Source organism: Mesoplodon densirostris, chromosome 2 (assembly GCF_025265405.1).
Source record: "Mesoplodon densirostris isolate mMesDen1 chromosome 2, mMesDen1 primary haplotype, whole genome shotgun sequence".
Taxonomy (NCBI): Eukaryota; Metazoa; Chordata; class Mammalia; order Artiodactyla; family Ziphiidae; genus Mesoplodon; species Mesoplodon densirostris.
Window position 1 is genome coordinate 114237076 of NC_082662.1, and position 17940 is coordinate 114255015.

The 17940-nt window shown below is 56.4% G+C and overlaps 2 protein-coding genes across 4 annotated transcripts in view; both read left to right on the top strand.

The window, feature by feature from the left end:
- INTS3 (integrator complex subunit 3) overlaps nucleotides 1-10445 on the top strand; it is a 38975-nt gene extending 28530 nt beyond the window's left edge. Inside the window, exons 16-30 of one of the 2 annotated variants that reach the window (XM_060090566.1) lie at nucleotides 160-289; nucleotides 754-808; nucleotides 1036-1139; nucleotides 1665-1709; nucleotides 1928-2047; nucleotides 3989-4142; nucleotides 5192-5260; nucleotides 6133-6208; nucleotides 6666-6779; nucleotides 7167-7215; nucleotides 8295-8462; nucleotides 8803-8903; nucleotides 9030-9102; nucleotides 9307-9463; nucleotides 9580-10445. In XM_060090566.1, coding sequence (XP_059946549.1) covers nucleotides 160-289; nucleotides 754-808; nucleotides 1036-1139; nucleotides 1665-1709; nucleotides 1928-2047; nucleotides 3989-4142; nucleotides 5192-5260; nucleotides 6133-6208; nucleotides 6666-6779; nucleotides 7167-7215; nucleotides 8295-8462; nucleotides 8803-8903; nucleotides 9030-9102; nucleotides 9307-9463; nucleotides 9580-9657 — 1493 coding nt within the window. In that variant the 3' untranslated portion in view covers nucleotides 9658-10445. Of the gene's footprint in view, nucleotides 1-159; nucleotides 290-753; nucleotides 809-1035; nucleotides 1140-1664; nucleotides 1710-1927; nucleotides 2048-3988; nucleotides 4143-5191; nucleotides 5261-6132; nucleotides 6209-6665; nucleotides 6780-7166; nucleotides 7216-8294; nucleotides 8463-8802; nucleotides 9103-9306; nucleotides 9464-9579 lie in introns of both variants that reach the window. The other variant, XM_060090565.1, reaches the window with a different exon arrangement.
- A 1414-nt stretch (nucleotides 10446-11859) lies between these two features.
- Nucleotides 11860-16407, top strand: SLC27A3 (solute carrier family 27 member 3). 2 transcript variants are annotated; one of them, XM_060090568.1, is made up of 10 exons: nucleotides 11860-12525; nucleotides 12866-13075; nucleotides 13416-13574; nucleotides 14127-14251; nucleotides 14520-14714; nucleotides 14821-14911; nucleotides 15023-15221; nucleotides 15470-15567; nucleotides 15695-15825; nucleotides 16145-16407. In XM_060090568.1, exons 1-10 carry the CDS (start codon nucleotides 11877-11879, stop codon nucleotides 16319-16321), a joined length of 2034 nt encoding a protein of 677 aa, XP_059946551.1. In that variant the 5' UTR covers nucleotides 11860-11876; the 3' UTR covers nucleotides 16322-16407. The 2 variants fall into 2 exon arrangements, with proteins under 2 accessions (XP_059946551.1, XP_059946550.1); XM_060090567.1 differs by having other exon boundaries at nucleotides 11877-12525; nucleotides 16250-16407.
- Nucleotides 16408-17940: the final 1533 nt, after the last annotated feature.

The window sequence follows — 17940 nt, forward strand, 5'->3', positions numbered from 1 at the left end:
CTAGAACACGCACATGCTCAGGGAAGTGCTTCAGGCACTCACAGCTCTGAGTGAACGGTGCACGCGAGGCGCGTGTCACGAGGGCCGCGCTGTTCAGGGGGCTGTCTCTGCTTCTTGTGTCTGGGCCAAGTGACTTCTTTCCTAAATCACTCTCTTCAGGAAAGAAGAGAGAGTTTCGCTTCCACCCAATCAAGGAGACAGTGGTGGAAGAGCCAGTCGATATCACCCCTTACCTTGACCAGCTGGATGAGTCCCTGAGGGACAAAGTGCTCCAGCTTCAGAAGGGGAGGTGGGTGCCGCCCCTGCTCTCAACCTCCGGAGGTCCAGCCCTGGGCTTCTACCTGGAGCTTGGTGGGGTGGCAGAGTGGTGGGTTTGGAGGGGATGTGGTAGGGGTGTGTGGAGAGGTGGTTGAAGCTGCATGGGAGATGCCTTCTGCAGTTTTGGTTGGAGGGTGTGGGCTGGGAGGGGGCAGCCATGTTCCCCAGCATCCCGGGCTCTCACTCCAAGGTTCTGAGTAGAAGAGCCTCCGAGACCCGAAGCGCAGGACTCTGGGGATTTCCCGTGTCTTTGGCCTCTGCCCAGAGAGCAGCAGATTCTGCCCTGAGGCCTCCTCAACCACAGCCCGGATTCCCACAGAGCTCCTTTGTTTTCTCTGTGCACGGGAGTGTGCTTGAGCACGCTGTTCTGGGTGTGTGTCTTGCCCTCTGCTATCATTTACGTCCCTGAGATTTCCTCTCCCTTCTGCACTGCAGTGATACAGAGGCCCAGTGTGAGGTCATGCAGGAAATCGTGGACCAGGTCCTGGAGGTGAGGAGGAACCCGCCCCCTTAGGGAGGAAGCAGCCCAGCCTGCCCAGCTTAAAGCCCCGCAGGCATCTGACTGCCTCCTTCCCCTACTCTAGATGGGTCCCCCTCTGATGGGGGAGGGGCCTGCTGATCCTGGAGGGAGAAGCCGATGAGTTCCGAGGCTCTGGGTAGTGGGGGCAGTGAGGCTTGGGCCTGGGTGGTGATAGTCCCCCTTGTCTTACCACCCAGGAAGACTTTGACTCGGAGCAGCTGTCTGTCCTCGCTTCCTGCCTACAGGAGCTCTTCAAGGGCCACTTTCGAGGGGAGGTGCTGCCCGAGGAGGTCACTGAGGAGTAAGGCTCATCTTTCCTGACTACTCTCCCACCCCACCCCAACCCCTCGGCCTCAGGGAGCTAGAAGGATGACCCAAGTCCTAGAGGCACCTTGCTGAGGACTTGGGAAAAATAATCTCTTCACTTGTTGTTATTCTCACACATACTGATTCATTTAGATGAGGATTTATTTTTTGCCTGCTGAACAGCAAGCGTACTGGGGCAGGGGACTAGCACCCCTCCTGTGCGTCCTGCCCCTGCTGCTGCACCCAGCAACCCCAGCCTTTGCTGCTTCAGGTGGGATTGGACCCTTGCCTGGAACCACCCTGAAAGGCAAGAATCTCACTTGCAATGACAACAACTAGCTTGTGGCTCAGTGTTAGGAACCTGGTTGCTCTGTAAGCCTCTGGGGCAGCGGGAGGTTTAACGTTGGTTAGGAAAGGAACAGGCTGGCATCTAGCCTCAAGCTGGTTCTCCATAACATCTGCCTGCAAGCCACCCTTCCTCCCCTCACATGGACTCTCATATATCACCCTCCTCTTGTAGGTCCCTGGAGGAATCTGTGGGGAAGCCTCTCTACCTAATATTTAGGTAAGCCTCTCTACATCGTGTTTAGGTCCAGCTGTAGGAGATGCTGCTCTGCCATCCATCCTCCCTATCAGCACACTTATGCTTCTGTCCTGGGGTAATGGGGCTCCCTCTCCAGGAGGAGGGGTATGCAGTGGGCACAGACAGCCATACCCCCTGAAGTGCCATAGGAGAGTCTCCCCTAGGTAAAGCTGTCCTCTGTACTCCACCTCCCACTCCAGGAACCTATGCCAGATGCAGGAAGACAACAGCAGCTTCTCTTTGCTTCTGGACCTTCTCTCTGAGCTGTATCAGAAGCAGCCCAAGATTGGCTACCACCTGCTTTACTACCTAAGGGCCAGGTGGGTGTGGTCCCCACGTTTAAGAAGGTGCCAGGAAGCATCCTGGAGAGCCTCTGTCCTACCATACCTGATCCCCCGTCTCCCTTTGCTGTCATCACCAGGGCCTTCTGTGTGTGTGTATTAATAACAGCTTTAATGTGTATAATTCAGTGGTTTTTAGAATATTGACAAAGATGCACAACTGTTACTGCTGTCTAATTTAGAACATTGTCATCACCGCAAGAAGAAACCCCGTACCCATTAGCAGTCACTTTCCCATTCTCGCTTTCACCCAGCCCATGCAACACTGATCTGCTTTTCTGTCTCTATAATAGATTTACTTATTCTGGATAGTTCATATAAATGGAATCATACAGTATTTGATTTTTCATGACTGGCTTTTTTTTTTTTTTTCTTTTTTTTTTTTGCGGTACGCGGGCCTCTCCCCGTTGTGGCCTCTCCCGTTGCGGAGCACAGCCACCGGACACGCAGGGTCAGTGGCCATGGCTCACGGGCCTAGCCGTTCTGCAGCATGTGGGATCTTCCCGGACCGGAGCATGAACCCGTGTCCCCTGTATCGGCAGGCAGACTCTCAACCACTGCGCCACCAGGGAAGCCCCATGACTGGCTTTTTTCACTTAGCCCAACGTTTTCAAGGTTTATCCCTGTTGGTAGCGTGTATCCGTACTTCATTCCTTCTTATGGCTAAATAATCCACTGTACGGATATACCACAATTTATTTACCCATTCACTTGTTGATGGACGTTTGGGTTGTTTCCACTTTTTTGTCTGTTGTGAATAGAGCTGCTGTGAACATGCAGGTACAGCTTTTTTTTTTTTTTGCGGTACACGGGCCTCTCACTGTTGCGGCCTCTCCCGTTGCGGAGCACAGGCTCCGGACGCGCAGGCTCAGCGGCCATGGCTCATGGGCCCAGCCGCTCTGCGGCATGTGGGATCTTCCCGGACCGGGGCACGAACCCGTGTCCCCTGCATCAGCAGGCGGACTCTCAACCACTGCGCCACCAGGGAAGCCCCATGTACAACTTTTTGCATGGACAGATGTCTTCAATTTTCCTGAGTATATAGAATTGCTGAGTCCAGTGGTAACTCTATTTTTAAATTTGTGAGAAACTGCCAAACTGTTTTCCAAAGTGACGTGACCATTTTATGTTCCCACCAGCGGTGTGTGAGAGTTCTAATTTCTCCACATGCACCCCAACACTTGTTGGCTTTTGACTACAGCCAGCCTAATGGGTATTAAGTGGTATCTCATCATTGTTTTGATTTGCATTTCCCTGATGGCTAATGATGTTGAGTATCTTTTCATGCACTTATTGGCCATTTGCATATTTTCTTTGGAAAAATTTCTGTTTGAATCTCTATTTTTTAATTGGGTATTTGTCTTTTTCTTGTGGATTTTTAAGAGTTCTTCAAATATTCTGGATACATGTCCCTTATCAGATGTATGGTTCGCAAGTATTTTCTCCCATTCCGTGGGTTGTCTGTTCAGTTTCTTGATGGTATCCTTTGAAACAGAAAAGTTTTAAATGTTGATCAAGTCCACTTTATTTTTTCTTTTGTCACTTGTGCCTTACTCCTATGTTTTTTTCTAAGAGTTGTGTAGTTTCAGTTCTTACATTTAGGCCTGTGACCCATTTTGAGTTAAGTTTTTTGTATATCGTGTGAGGTAGGGGTCTCGGGGTCTCTATGTGTTATTGCCCTCATTGCTCAGAGCCCAAAGAACAGGAGAGAAAGCTTTCTCTAACCTGACCTGAGCCCTTTCTCTCTTGTTCTTTACTCTCACCACAGATAGTAGCTTCTTCACTAATTGTGGCCATGAGAGAGGTTAGCCCAGGGCATCTTGGGCAGCAAAGGAATTCTAGAGTGAGGGTCTACTTAGGAGATGTTTGAGACTGTGGGCTGGGGTCAGGCTGCTGGTTGAGGCCCAACTGGTCTTGCAGCAAAGCCGCCGCAGGGAAGATGAACCTGTACGAGTCATTTGCCCAGGCCACCCAGCTGGGCGACCTGCACACCTGCTTAATGATGGACATGAAGGCCTGCCAGGAGGATGACGTGCGACTGCTATGCCACCTCACACCCTCCATCTACACAGAGGTCAGCACCTCTACCCGTATCCACGGGGATGGGATAGCAGTGCCGGCGGGCTCACGGGAGACTGCATTATCTCATGGCACACAACCCTGACCCTCCTCTCCCCATCCCTGCTGGCCTTGGTAGGCCCTTTCCTCCTACACCACAGCCGTCCCCTCCTTCTACCTCTCTTTATCAACTTGGAAAATGTCTAAAACCCCCAGAATTCTTGTTGTGTGAGTTGGAGTCTGGGCCTATACACTTGTCTCCTCTGCTTTGGCCCCATCCTCTGGACCCAGGACAGGGCCCCCGACCAGATCCATGTTCACGTATCCAAAGCCCTCTTGCCCTCTGATGGCTCACCCTCCGATCTCTCTAATGGTTCTCAAAGACCGGGGCCTCTGTAGTGGAGACTCACCTTTCATTTCCCTGGTTCACTAAGAGTCTCCTCTAGGAACTGGGACATAGGAGGAGGTATCAGCTCTTCCTCCTCTTGGTGAAAGTTACCAGGAACAGGGAAATCAGGGCATAACAGGAGGAAGAGTGATGTCAGCCAAAAACTGGAGGGAGGAGGGGTGCAGGTGCCCAGCTCCCTCCCTGGTGAAGCGGCCTCTCCAGAAGGGACCCTGCCTACCCCATACCCCGCACACGCCATATACACACACTCTACACCTTCTCGTCTTTGGCAAGAGTTAGTACAGACTGGATTTCTTTGCTGCCAGAGATGCAAATGCTAATTCTGTCACCAGTCCACACAGAGCTAACTAACCACCATGTCAGGTCCCTTTCAGCTCTAGCTTTGTCTTCAGATGGCTCCCCATTCCTTTCCTTACACACGCACGTGCACACACACACACTGTGTGCACACACAGATTTAAAAACTTGGGTTCTTTAAGGATTAAGTTCCCAGCTTCGTAACTATTGGATCTTTGTTTAGGGATTTATATTAGGACCCCGTGTCTGGCTAGCCCAGCATCCCCTGAGCATGTGGTAGGGAGAGGCGATGAATTATGAGGTGAAAGCTGAGGTGTGCATTTTGGACTTACGCCCTACTTGCCCTCTTTCTCCTCCAGTTTCCAGATGAGACGTTGCGGAGTGGGGAGCTGCTGAACATGATTGTGGCTGTTATTGACTCAGCCCAGGTGAACACAGAGCTGTCATCCTGAGAGGCCTGGGGGCAGGCCTGGGGAAACGGGGTTCTGCCTCCCCCTCGGCCTGCAGACAGGGAGCCTGTGTTCTCAGGCACCCTGCTCCTGGCTGCAGCTCTGTGCACCTTAGGCCCTGGGGGCTGGGAAGGAAAGCGGAGCCCCTGGGAGGCGAGCTGGGGCCATTGCCAGTCCTGCTTGGAGTTCCCCTTATTGTCCATATTTTTGGGGCACTCCCGTTCTTCTGGGAAGCTGAGGGGATTGCGTTTTTAAGCTCTCAGTCGGTCTTCCCCTTGGCTCAGAATGAAAATGGTCAGACCATCTCTGTTTGACCTTTCTATCATGCATAGGTCCCTACGAGGCTGTAGCTTGGCCTGTGTCCCTTCTCGGGCCTCAACTGGGGTCCCGTTTCTGCTCCTTCTCTCCACTCATTTGCCCCATTCATAAAAGGGGAAGCGTAGCACTCAAGAGCCCTTCCTCCTTTGCTTTTTTCCTACCCACACCTGTAATCCCGCCCCCCATGGCCCTTCCCTCAGCACAGGCTGGGATGGCTCAGGCCCAGGCTACATCCAAGTAGAGAAGCTGCCTGTTGGCCCTCCGCCATCAGGATGCAAGGGGTAGTTTTTCTGAACTATTTTTGCTCCGAATAGGCCTATGTTTACCACTGAAGCCAGTTGCTCCTTTGCCAGTCCCCTTCATCCTTCAAAGTCCCCGGCATCCGTCATGTGCCATTTCCTCCCCATTCCTTTAAGACGAGGTTTTCACTGCCTCTGGTTTTTTCCCTGAATGAGCCCTCCTGCTTCTGCTTCCATACTAGCTTCCTGGCCTCTTTTAGAACCAATGGGTTCTGCCTTCCTCCTCCCCCTTAGCTCCAGGAGCTGGTCTGCCATGTGATGATGGGGAACCTGGTCATGTTTCGAAAAGATTCAGTCCTCAATATACTCAGTAAGTGAGCAAAGCCCTGAGGTGCCCAGGGAGGAGAGAGAGGGGTGGCAGGCCTGTGTATTTTCTAGTAACAGGAAAGCTGGTTCTGGGGCTGAGAATGAGATAGAACGTCATTCCACCCTGCCGTGTGGCCTCAGGCAATGTCTGTCTGGATCTGTTTTTTGCTCTGTGAAAGTCCCTTGGCCCTCCAGCCTCAAGGCTGATGGGACTACAGAAGCTGTATGAAGGCTTAGGAACTATACTTTGTGTGAAAGGGAAAGTTTTAGGATCACTGTCTCCACCCCATACCATCCCTGCCTGGGGTGCTGATAGTCAGTGGATTACCCCTGTGTGTGTGAGAGAGAGAGAGAGAGAAAGGGAGAGAGAGAGAGAGAGAGAGAGAGAGAGAGAGAGAGAAAGGGAAAGAGAGAGGGAGATTGAGAATATGAATGAGGGTATCTCTTCTCTGTCTCCTCAGTCCAGAGCCTGGACTGGGAAACCTTTGAGCAGTACTGTGCCTGGCAGCTCTTCCTGGCCCACAACATCCCCCTGGAGACCATAATCCCCATCCTGCAGCACCTCAAGTACAAAGGCGAGTCGGGTTGTGGGTGTGGAACACGGCAGGGAGAGGGCACTCCCAGTCCAGCTGCTGCAAGGCTTAGGCTGCTGGGCTTCTTTCTAGATGAGCGCAGATCCACCGTCCCCGCTCCCACCAAAGTGCCAAGTGCGAAAAGGCAGGCTCCCTGTCAGTCGCTTCTGCCCTTTAGGTGTATCCTGCAGGCCTCCTCTGAGCCAGGTGCTAGACTGGGGCTCAGGTGGCTCGGGATTTTAGAGGAGTGGGTTAGGGGCTTGTACTTCCTGGTTTCTTGCTGATTATCTTTGCTCCTTGCAGTGGCTGTTGGTTGGGGGATGGGAGAGGTGCCAGGATTTCTTCCTGGAATTTTGCATGCCTCTGAACAGCCTCTACCCTCCCCCACAGAGCACCCAGAGGCCCTGTCCTGCCTACTGCTTCAGCTCCGAAGAGAGAAGTGAGTTCCACCCTCGGGGGGCTCTTTAGTCCTCAATCTCAACACACCAAGAGATGCTGCCATATAAAGGCCTCCTGTCCTGCTCCTTTGGCCGTGTTTTTTCCTATTGTTGACATCTGCTTATTCTACCCTTCCCCCAAAGTGATTTACAAATAAGCAGCTCCCTTGGGATCTGGGCTTCCTCTCGACTTTACCCCCCTGCCCACCAGGAGCTGCCTTCAGAGGTGGGGGCCGGACATCCCCGTTTCCTGCTGCTACAGCAGTTCTAATCCCCGGTGGCTCCTGCTCCCCTCCCCCGTGCTCCTGAGGCCACCACGCGGCTAATCCAAGAGGAGGAAGGGTCAGAGTAGGGGGGTCAGACGCCATCCCCCTCCCTCAACCTGCAGAGAGCAGAGCCACCTGGACCCCCGTGCTCCCTGCCAGGGGTGGGGCGGAGAGGACGAGAAGGCAGAGGCCCCTCCCTCCGTCACAGGCACTTTTCCAAAAGCCCCAGATAAATGGGGCCACAGCTGTATATCTTTTCCTTCCTACCTTCTTGCCTTCCTTCCACCTTTTCTCCTCTCTTGGCTGGGAGAGTAGAAATGGTCCAGCGCTTCCTAAAGGAGGTGGGAAGATTGGAGGGCTGCGTGGGGGCTGTGGCTTCCCGCCACCTCCCCTGTACCTTCCTCGGGCTAGACACCAGGGTGGCCCACCCACCCAGTGGGGCAGGGGTTGGGGAGCACGCACACACCACACACTTGTCCTCCTGCCTCCCTGGTCCACTTCCTGACTGTCCTGGGCAAAGTGCGGGAGACTTAGTGGGCCTCCCTGCCAACACATGCACACGCATACACGCACCTTCTACTGTCACAGAAGCTGAAGAGTCTCATTTCTTGTCTCCTGGCTTCCACAGAGGATGAAACCAGGCATTCCTTGGCCCAAAGAGAAGGAGAGGGATGTGAGAGTAGGAAGAGCTGCCGCAAGTTGGGGGTGGCACAGGGATGGGGAGGCCAAGGTCTGGGGAAAAAGCCGGTGGGAGAGCTCCAGGGGGTCCTGTGGCCAGCTGTGTGAGCAGGGCACCCCACTGCCCTCGCCCCCAGGCCCAGCGAGGAGATGGTGAAGATGGTGCTGAGCCGGCCCTGCCACCCCGACGACCAGTTCACCACCAGCATCCTGAGGCACTGGTGCATGAAGCACGACGAGCTGCTGGCTGAGCACATCAAGTCCCTGCTCATCAAGAACAACAGCCTCCCGCGCAAGAGGCAGAGGTGGGACCCTCCATACCAGGGCTGCCTGCTGTCCACAGGCCGGCACCAGGGCCTTGCAGTTCGGTCCCTGCCTGGCTTGTGGGCGACATCTAGTGGTGTGAAGCTACCTGGCGTGCAGGACCACTGTGGCCCCTTCCCCTCCTTTCCTAGTGCCCTCCCTGTCTTTGGTCCCTGTTCCAGGCACACCTCCCTTACCCTGCCGGGCTCTCCCAGCCCTCCTATCCCCTTCTCTGTATGGGCTGCCTCTGCCTTAAGGAGGGACCTCAGTGGGGGAGGGTGTCTCATTCTCCTGGAGCCATCACCCCGAGCTCAGATTCTGGCTCTTGTGACTTCCCTGCAGCCTGAGGAGTTCCAGCAGCAAGCTGGCCCAGCTGACTCTGGAGCAGATCCTAGAGCACTTGGACAACCTGCGTCTCAACCTGACTAACACCAAGCAGAACTGTATGCTTTCCTGCCCTCTCCGAGTGCATGGCACTGCCCTGGCTCACACCACCTGTGGATCCGGGTGGGGCAGCTCTCAGACACCTCACTGTGTGTCTCCTCCTTCCCTGTTCTCCCTCCCTCTAGTTTTCAGCCAGACCCCAATTCTGCAGGCTCTGCAGCATGTCCAGGCGAGCTGTGACGAAGCCCACAAGATGAAGTGAGGCTCCTTGCACTTTGGGCCTTGGGAAGTAGTGGGAGAAGGCCTGGGTGAGGGTGGCCTGCTGGGGACACAAACTTAGTGACCAGCAAGACCATGGAGTTGAGAACAAATGGAGACCCTGGCATGGGGTCAGAGAAAAGGATGGGAGGATGGCCATGGGGCCAGGACCCCCACCCTCTGAGAGCCTGTTCTCTCCCTCAGGTTCAGCGATCTCTTCTCCCTGGCCGAGGAATACGAGGACTCTTCCACCAAGCCACCCAAGAACCGGCGAAAAGCAGCTCTGTCCAGCCCCCGAAGTCGAAAGAATGCCACACAGCCCCCCAATGCTGAGGAAGAGTCAGGCTCCAGCAGTGCCTCGGTGAGACCCCTGGCTGTGCAAGCCACGCACAGGAGGAAAAGGAGAGTTGGGGTGCAGGTAGAGTTGGGGCCAGCCGCTGCCCAGGCTAGTGATTCCCTCCCCTCCATCTCTTCCAGGAGGAAGAAGACACAAAACCAAAGCCCACCAAGCGGAAACGGAAGGGGTCCTCTGCAGTGGGGTCTGACAGTGACTGAGGCCCTGTGTTCCCCATTCCACCCCCAGTTGGACTGCCCTCCCCTCCTTGGTGAATCAGAGGTTAATAGGGGCTGGGGAGATCGTAGGGGAAACACCCTGTCCCCATCCCAGAGCTCACCCTGGGAGAAGGACGAGCTGCCTCCTTCAGCGCAGCCTGAGAAGCTGCCGTGCAGCCCCCAGTCCCTCCTCCCTCCTCTCTGGGGCCTCCAGCCGCATCACACTGCTGCTCCCACTGATACTGGGGGTTCCCACTGAAACCAGAGGCTGTACAAAACCTGGACTGTGGTGGAAGTCTTCAGCCTCCTGCCCCCTCCCCCAGCTTCCCCCAAAACTATTTCAGTAGAGAAGAGAAATGGCAGAGGCAGCTGGCCAGAGAGGCTAGGATGAGAGTGAGAACTGTGTGGGTGCCCCTTCCAACTTCCCCCTTCAGGTCTTGATTTGCTCTGAACAGGCATTTTACAGTTGCCCTCCATACACCAGTATGAAGTGGGATTTTATCTGTGACATGGTCAAGTCGCCTTTTCCTCTCCATGGGCCAGATGCCACAAGTGTTTGGGAAGGAACCTGAGAGGGAGGCCACAGCCCCACCTGGAGGCTTGTGCTGGCCTGAAGCTGGCACCTCAAGTCCGGCCAGAGCCCAGGGAGTCCCAGAGACATGTTCCACAGAACTGTCAAATGGTCACATTTCCTTGGTTTTTCTTTTCTTTCTTTCTTTTTTTTTCTTTTGGCAGAGATAAAAGCATTTTAAAAGTTGTTTTTAAATGACAATAAAACAAGCCAGAACCTCTTTTGTGCCGGAGTTGCTGCCCCCACTTACCCTGTGCACGTACAGGTGGTCTTGATTTAATGGGCACCCCCCCTCCCTTCACAGCTTCCCCTTCTCTCTTCCTGCCCACCCCCTTCTTTGGAGCAGAAGGCTTGGCTTTACCTGCCGCCCCCCCCCATCCTTCTTGCTTCTATGCCCCCATCCTTGCTGCCACTGGCTATGCAGTCCAGGCACTGACCTGTCCAGGCAGAAATTGATGCTGGCACTACGTCCCGAAAGGCTGTTTGTCTTTACCCATCTCTCAAGAAACCAGAGGCTTCCAAAAGCCGGTATTTGTCATACTCTGGTGCTTACCAACTACTGGAGGACTAAATGCTTGGGGGTGAGGGAGAGAGTTCAGATACTTGGGAAAAAGAACTCTCTTCCACAGTATGGCCACTTGCACATCCATGTGTACCGGCAGAAAAGAGCTCCTTGGCTATGCTTTTGTTCCCCTGCTGTCTTGGGAGGTTGTGAGAGGCAGGCTGAGGAGAGAGGAGTGAAGTTGGGCCGACTGCAGACAGCTCCTCCTGTTCAGCCTGCAAATTTGTCTTTTACAGAATCCAGGTTCTCCCTTCCCTCAAAGCTGCTACTCCTTCCTTTGAAAGTTTCAACTGCCGAAGGCCTCCTTTTTTCCTTCCTCGCTCGTTCCCCAGTTTTCTCTGCCCCAATTAAAACTAGGATGGAAAGCATTAGCTGGCTGGCCCCAGTTATTGTACCTTTGCCCAAAGGGAGGGGCTTCCGCCGTGGCCCCTCCAGAAATCTGGCTGTCTGGGCCTCCACCTTTCCCCTACTTCACTCTCGGCTCCCACCCCTCTGGGTTTGCTGCTGCTCCTGGCGGCTGGAGGGAGGGCATGGCTCCGGCTTTCGTGCGGGGACTTGCAGCACCATGTGGGCAAGGGGCCGAGTTCTTCAGTCTCTTTTGGGAGAGCAGTGCCACCCTCCTGTCACGGGTGAAAACGGGAAGAAAGGGAAAGATGGACTTGGATCCTAGTGCCCTGGCTCTCTGGCCGGGGGTCCAAAGTCCAGCCAGATGTCTAGACCTCCATTAAGGAGAAAACCTAAAACGGACCCGATCCTGGGATTGAGGGAAGGCGTGAGCACTGCCCAGGACCTGGTAGGGTGCGGGCTGCGAGTCGTCCGGGAGGGAGCGCGCCTAGGGCGGAGCGTAGCTGTGGGGAGGGCCGGGCGTGCGGGGCCGCCCCCCACTAGCACTCCTCCCGGGCCTCTGCTTTCCGCCCGTGGGGAGGGGGGGGGGGGGCTGGGTGGGAAGAGGCGTGTGCCAGCGCGCGCGCTCCCGGGAAGGAGAGGTTTAAGTACTAGAACCAGCGGCCCCAGGTTTTCAGAAGGGAGTATCTGGGCAGTCTGCGAGCGGCTGGGGCCAGACGGGGCTGAGTCGAGGAAGCGGGCACGATGGCCGCTCTCCTGCTGCTACCCCTGCTGCTGCTGCCGCTGCTGCTGCTAAAGCTGCGCCTATGGCCGCAGTTGCGCTGGCTCGCGGCAGACTTGGCCTTCTCGGTGCGCGCCCTACGCTGCAAACGGGCCCTTCGAGCGCGCGCCCTGGCCGCGGCTGCCGCCGACCCGGAAGGTCCCGAGGGGGGCTGCAGCCTGGCCTGGCGCCTCGCGCAGCTGGCCCGGCAGCGCCCCGCGCACACCTTTCTCATTCACGGCGCGCAACGCTTTAGCTACGCGGAGGCCGAGCGCCAAAGCAACCGGGCTGCGCGCGCCTTCCTGCGCGCGCGAGGCTGGGACGGGGGATCCGGCGGCGGCGACAACGGGGCGGGGGGCGCCGGGGAAGGCGAGCGGGCGGTGCACGGCGTACGAGACGCGGCGGCCGGAAGCGGAGCGGCGCGGCCCGTGCGGGAAGGGGATGGCGCGGCCCCTCTGGCACCTGGGGCCACCGTGGCGCTGTTGCTCCCCGCCTGCCCAGAGTTCCTGTGGCTCTGGTTCGGGCTGGCCAAGGCCGGCCTGCGTGTGGCCTTTGTGCCCACCGCTCTGCGCCGGGGTCCCCTACTGCACTGTCTCCGCAGCTGCGGCGCCCGCGCGCTCGTGCTGGCGCCAGGTAAGGCTGGAGCGCTCGACCGACGGGGGCGGGGCCCGCCACAGAAAGGGGCGTGTCGGGGGGGCGCAAAGAAGGAGTGGGCTGGGAAGGAGGCCAGGGGTTCGGAAAGGGTGAGGAGCCGGGTCCCTGGGTTCGCGAAGGGATAAAGCTGGGTCTCTGGTTTCCCAAGGATTTCCAAAGACTTGGGCTCCAGGTCCCAGACCCCTGATGGCACGTCCGTATCGTACTCTTCAGCCTCGGAGCTCTGCGAGGTGGGGGTGGGGGAACAAATGGGGTAAAGTGTGGGGAAGGCTTCTGGGTAGCGGTAGAGCTGTGGAGCTATGCTTTCCCGCCCATCCAGAGTTCCTGGAGTCCCTGGAGCCTGACCTGCCGGCCCTGAGAGCCATGGGGCTCCACCTGTGGGCTGCGGGCTCTGAAACCCATCTTGCTGGAATCACCGATTTTCTGGCTGAGGCCTCCGCTGAAGTGGATGGGCCAGTGCCCGGGTACCTGTCTGCCCCCCAGAACATAATGGACACGTGCCTGTATATCTTCACCTCTGGCACCACAGGTGAGGGCTGGACACGATATTTACCTCCAAGAAACTGAAGACAAGGAAGGCAGGGGCCTGGGAACAGGAACGGTGACCTCCTCAGCTCGCAGGCCACTCGTCCAAAGCCCCCAGAGAGGAGGCTGATCCCAGCGGCCATATTTCCTGTCTTGCCAACCCTCCCACCCCTCTTCATTTCTCCACCTCTCCGAACTTAGCACATTTCTAGGACGGCCTGGCCTGCCTTCTTAGTTTCAGCCTTGCCTCTGCCGCTTTCTGTGGAAAACCAACAGGGGCAAAGGGGGAGACAAGGCTTGGAGCTCAGACCCTTCCCCTGATCTCCCCCTCCCCCTCCCCCCAGGCCTCCCCAAGGCTGCTCGGATCAGTCATCTGAAGGTCCTGCAATGCCAAGGATTCTACCAGCTGTGTGGCGCCCACCAGGAGGATGTGATCTACCTCGCCCTCCCACTCTACCACATGTCTGGCTCCCTGTTGGGCATCGTGGGATGCTTGGGCATTGGTCAGTCTCCCCCACCCCAACCCCCCATTCAGCCTTCCAGCAGGTGTTTATGCCAGCAAACATTTATTAAGTACCTACTGTGGTGTGCTCACCTGGGGATGCTTCCTGAGTCCTCCAGGGTAGAGAATCCAGAGGAAGGAGGCAGGGCCTCCTCTCCAGGAGCTCCTGGCTCAGCGGAGAAGCGTCACCTGCACAGACCTACAGGCCGAGCAACTAGGGCGGCCATGCAGTTCACAGAACTCCAGGCGCCAGGGGAGGGGAGGGCCATGAGTGTCCGCCCAGGAAGAGGCAAATGGAGAAGAGGGTTGGGACTTGGGGGCAGGGTTCGACTGCTTGGGGATGGGAAGTAAGGAGAGGGCATTAACGGTGGGAAAGGATGAGGGCCAACTTGGCCTTTGGAAAGTGTGATTGGCACAGCCAGGCCTTTCCAGGGAACTACAGTACAGTGAAGGCTGATGCCTGAGAAGGAGGGAGTCAGGACTCCTCACCCCCGACCCCCCAGCTCTTAACCTCACCTCCTTCCTTCCTCCTCACCCTCTCTGATTCTGGCAGGGGCCACAGTGGTGCTGAAGTCCAAGTTCTCAGCTGGTCAGTTCTGGGAGGACTGCCAGCAGCACGGGGTGACGGTGTTCCAGTACATTGGGGAATTATGCCGATACCTTGTCAACCAGCCCCCGGTGCGTGGGCACAGATCCTGGGCAGAGCCACGAAGGCAGGGAGATGGGCACTTGGCAGGGGACACTGAAACGGTTGTCTGGGAGTTGGAGGGAGAGGAAGCAAGAAGAAAATGGAAGGGGAGGGTAAGGAGCCTGGGCTGGTAGGTGCTTAGGGCACCTCAAGGAGGTCACAGTGGAAGTGGTGCAAGGAGGGTGGGAAACAGGGCTGCACCTGGGGGAGCTGGCCTCTTGGTGTTGAAGCTCCTGCCCCTCTCCCCACTTGTCTCAGAACAAGGCAGAACATGGACATAAGGTCCGGCTGGTGGTGGGCAGCGGGCTGCGACCGGACACCTGGGAGCGCTTTGTGCGGCGCTTCGGGCCCCTGCAGGTGCTGGAGACGTATGGACTGACAGAGGGCAACGTGGCCACTTTCAACTACACAGGACAGCGGGGTGCTGTGGGGCGCGCCTCCTGGCTTTACAAGGTGAGTTACGGGAGGAAACTGGAGAACCTGTGGCACGTCGGGGGGCTGCTGGGGAGGGGGCTCGTGCAACTGAAATGACCCAGTGCCGGGGTCTCCCTTCCCCCAGCATGTCTTCCCCTTCTCTTTGATTCGCTATGATGTCACCACAGGGGAGCCGATTCGGAACACCCAGGGGCTCTGTGTGGCCACATCTCCAGGTTTGTGTCCAGGCGGGGTGGGTAGGGGTGGTGGAGCTGGCTGGCGGAGGAGGATTGGACTTGTGCAGAGTGTGGTGGGCGGCGGCCCCCTGACCCCAGTGACTCTACCAGGTGAGCCAGGGCTGCTGGTGGCCCCCGTGAACCAGCAGTCACCATTCCTGGGCTATGCTGGGGGGCCAGAGCTGGCCCGGGGAAAGCTACTGAAGGATGTCTTCCAGCCAGGGGATGTTTTCTTCAACACTGGGGACCTGTTGGTTTGTGATGACCAAGGCTTTCTTCGCTTCCACGATCGTACTGGAGACACCTTCAGGTATTTGCCCCGAACTCTCTGATTTCTCTCCTGGGCATCCCATCTCTGTGACCCAAACCCTCTAAACCTCCACTCCCTAATCTGCCCCAACCCAGCTTCTCACCTAACGTCTCATCTCCAACCTCCTAAACACGTCTTCCCCAAGACCTTCTGGCACCTCACCCTCATCCCTGACCTCTTTCTTTCCCCACCAAGCTCATTAGGCCCTGACCCCTGACTCCCAGTTTCCAATTTCTGCTCTCTGGCAGGTGGAAGGGGGAGAATGTGGCCACGACCGAGGTGGCTGAGGCCTTGGAGGCCCTGGATTTTCTTCAGGAGGTGAACGTCTACGGAGTCACTGTGCCAGGTGCCCAGCCATGGGGCGGGGGGGACCCGGCCCACCGCCCTGAAGTGGTAGTGCTTGGGCGCACGGAGCATGAGGCCTCGCGGTGGTCAGCTACCAGCAGGGCTGACCCTGCCCCCACACCCACCAGGGCACGAAGGCAGAGCTGGGATGGCAGCCCTGGTTCTGCGTCCCCCTCACTCTTTGGACCTTGTGCAGCTCTACGTCTGTGTTTCTGAGAACTTGCCACCTTATGCCCGGCCTCGATTCCTAAGGCTTCAGGTAACCAGCCACTCCTGCCCTGACCCTTTACCTCACCCTGGATATCTGCAGCGGTCAGTGGCTCCCAAACCCCACAAAGGGACCCCCACGTAATACATTCTGTGAAGAGAAAGAACAGTTCCTTCCCAGACACATGCTTTTCACCCCCTTCATCCTCCAGGCCTGGCCCCTTCTCTTCCCTTTCACCCCCTCCCCTAAACCCTGACCTCATCCCCCCTTCCCCCAGTCCTGCCCCTTAACGAAACTCATGCGATTCCCCGGAGCCACTGGGGCAGAATACCCCTTCCTTCAGCCCCCTTTGACCCCTCCCCCTCCCCAGGAGTCACTGGCCACCACAGAGACCTTCAAGCAGCAGAAGGTTCGGATGGCAAAGGAGGGCTTTGACCCAAGCGCACTGTCCGATCCCCTCTACATTCTGGACCAGGCTGGGGGCGCCTACCTGCCCCTCACACCTGCCCGGTACAGTGCCCTCCTGGCCGGGGACCTTCGCATCTGAGAGCCTCCACACCAGTGTGCCTGAGGGAGGGACTTTGTGGGGTGGGGTTATTGCAGGTGGATCAGCTGCTGTCAGGGATCTCTTCTATACCAGGTTTGTAATCTTTATTTTGTAATAAATGCGGCCAGAGCCCATTTGGCTCTGTCTTTCTCATCTACAATATTCGCTTCCCTGTCTGTCTGTGGAACTGCTTTTCCCTCAGACATTTTCTCCCTCCCGGAGCTACAGGCGCTCCTGCCCTGACCATGTGGCCTGAGCTCAGTGTCTGGACCTCAGTGTTTTTCCTCTCAGGTCACCCCGTGTGATCCTTGTCCTTGGAAAACCCCTGATGACTGATGTCTGTCTGTGCTTGTGGATATCCTGTCCCAGTTTCACTCCCTGAGTGCAGGGCCCCCACTGCTCTCTCTGGGGAGCCGTAGGACCCAAGGGATTGGTTCAAATGGCCGAAGTGGACAGAGGCACAAATGCTACCCCTGTGGGCAGCCAAAACATCTCCACAGACTCACGTGTGGTTGGGGCCTGGGGAAGGGTCTCAACCCGGCAAAACAGAGGTTTGATTTTGGGTTAAAGGAACCTCCCTCTCCCCTCACTGACTGGCTTTGATAAGCCAGCCAGTGAGGGGGAAGGGTGCGGCCAATCAGCCCCCCAACTCAAATGTTCCCGATTTTACCCACTCTTAGTTCTATATTCCCAGAAGTAGCAGCCCAGGGTGGGGCCCCTCAGGTTCTGGGGAGACTTTGACTGAGGCCCGTCTTGGAGCAGGGCTCAGAGTGCATGTATGCACGTGGTGGCAGAGGGATGGGGGAATCAAAAGGAAAAAGGCCTGTCCTTGGCCCCTAAATGAGGCATCAAAAAAGTTAATCAGGGGCTTCCCTGGTGGCACAGTGGTTGAGAGTCCGCCTGCCGATGCAGGCTATGTGGGTTCGTGCCCCAGTCCGGGAGGATCCCACATGCCGCAGAGCGGCTGGGCCCGTGAGCCATGGCCGCTGGGCCTGCGCGTCCGGAGCCTGTGCTCCGCAATGGGAGAGGCCACGGCAGTGAGAGGCCCGCGTACCGCAAAAAAAAAAAAAAAGTTAATCATCAGGGAGTTCCCTGGTGGTCTAGTGGTTAGGATTTGCGCTTTCACTGCTGTGGCCTGGGTTCAATCCCTGGTTGGGGAACTGAGATCCCGAAAGCTGTGTGGCCAAAAAGAAAAAAAATTTTTTTTTAATAAATAAATAAATAAAACTATGATTCAAGATAGGTTTAAAAAAAAATCATCTAAAAGCCTGCAATGCTGAAACTGCTGCTTGTCTTAGAACTAAAACCCCCTCCCCCTGTTTTAAGCTGTGAGTCCTCAAAAAATTCTACTACCTTCCCTTGGGTTATCTTTCCCCTTCCAACCCCTCTCCCCAACCTGAGAGGTCTGGGGACACACCCCATCACCAATTTTGGGTCCTTATGGCTAACCCTCCTGTTCCAAAACATACACCTTGTCCCACCCTTCACCAACAAACCCAGTTCAGCGTCACCAACAGACTAGAGGCACACACAATCCCTGTTTCATTTGGTTGAAATCTGTGCTGTACAATATGGTAGCCGCCAGCTGCATGTGCCCAGTGAGCACTTGAAATGTGGCT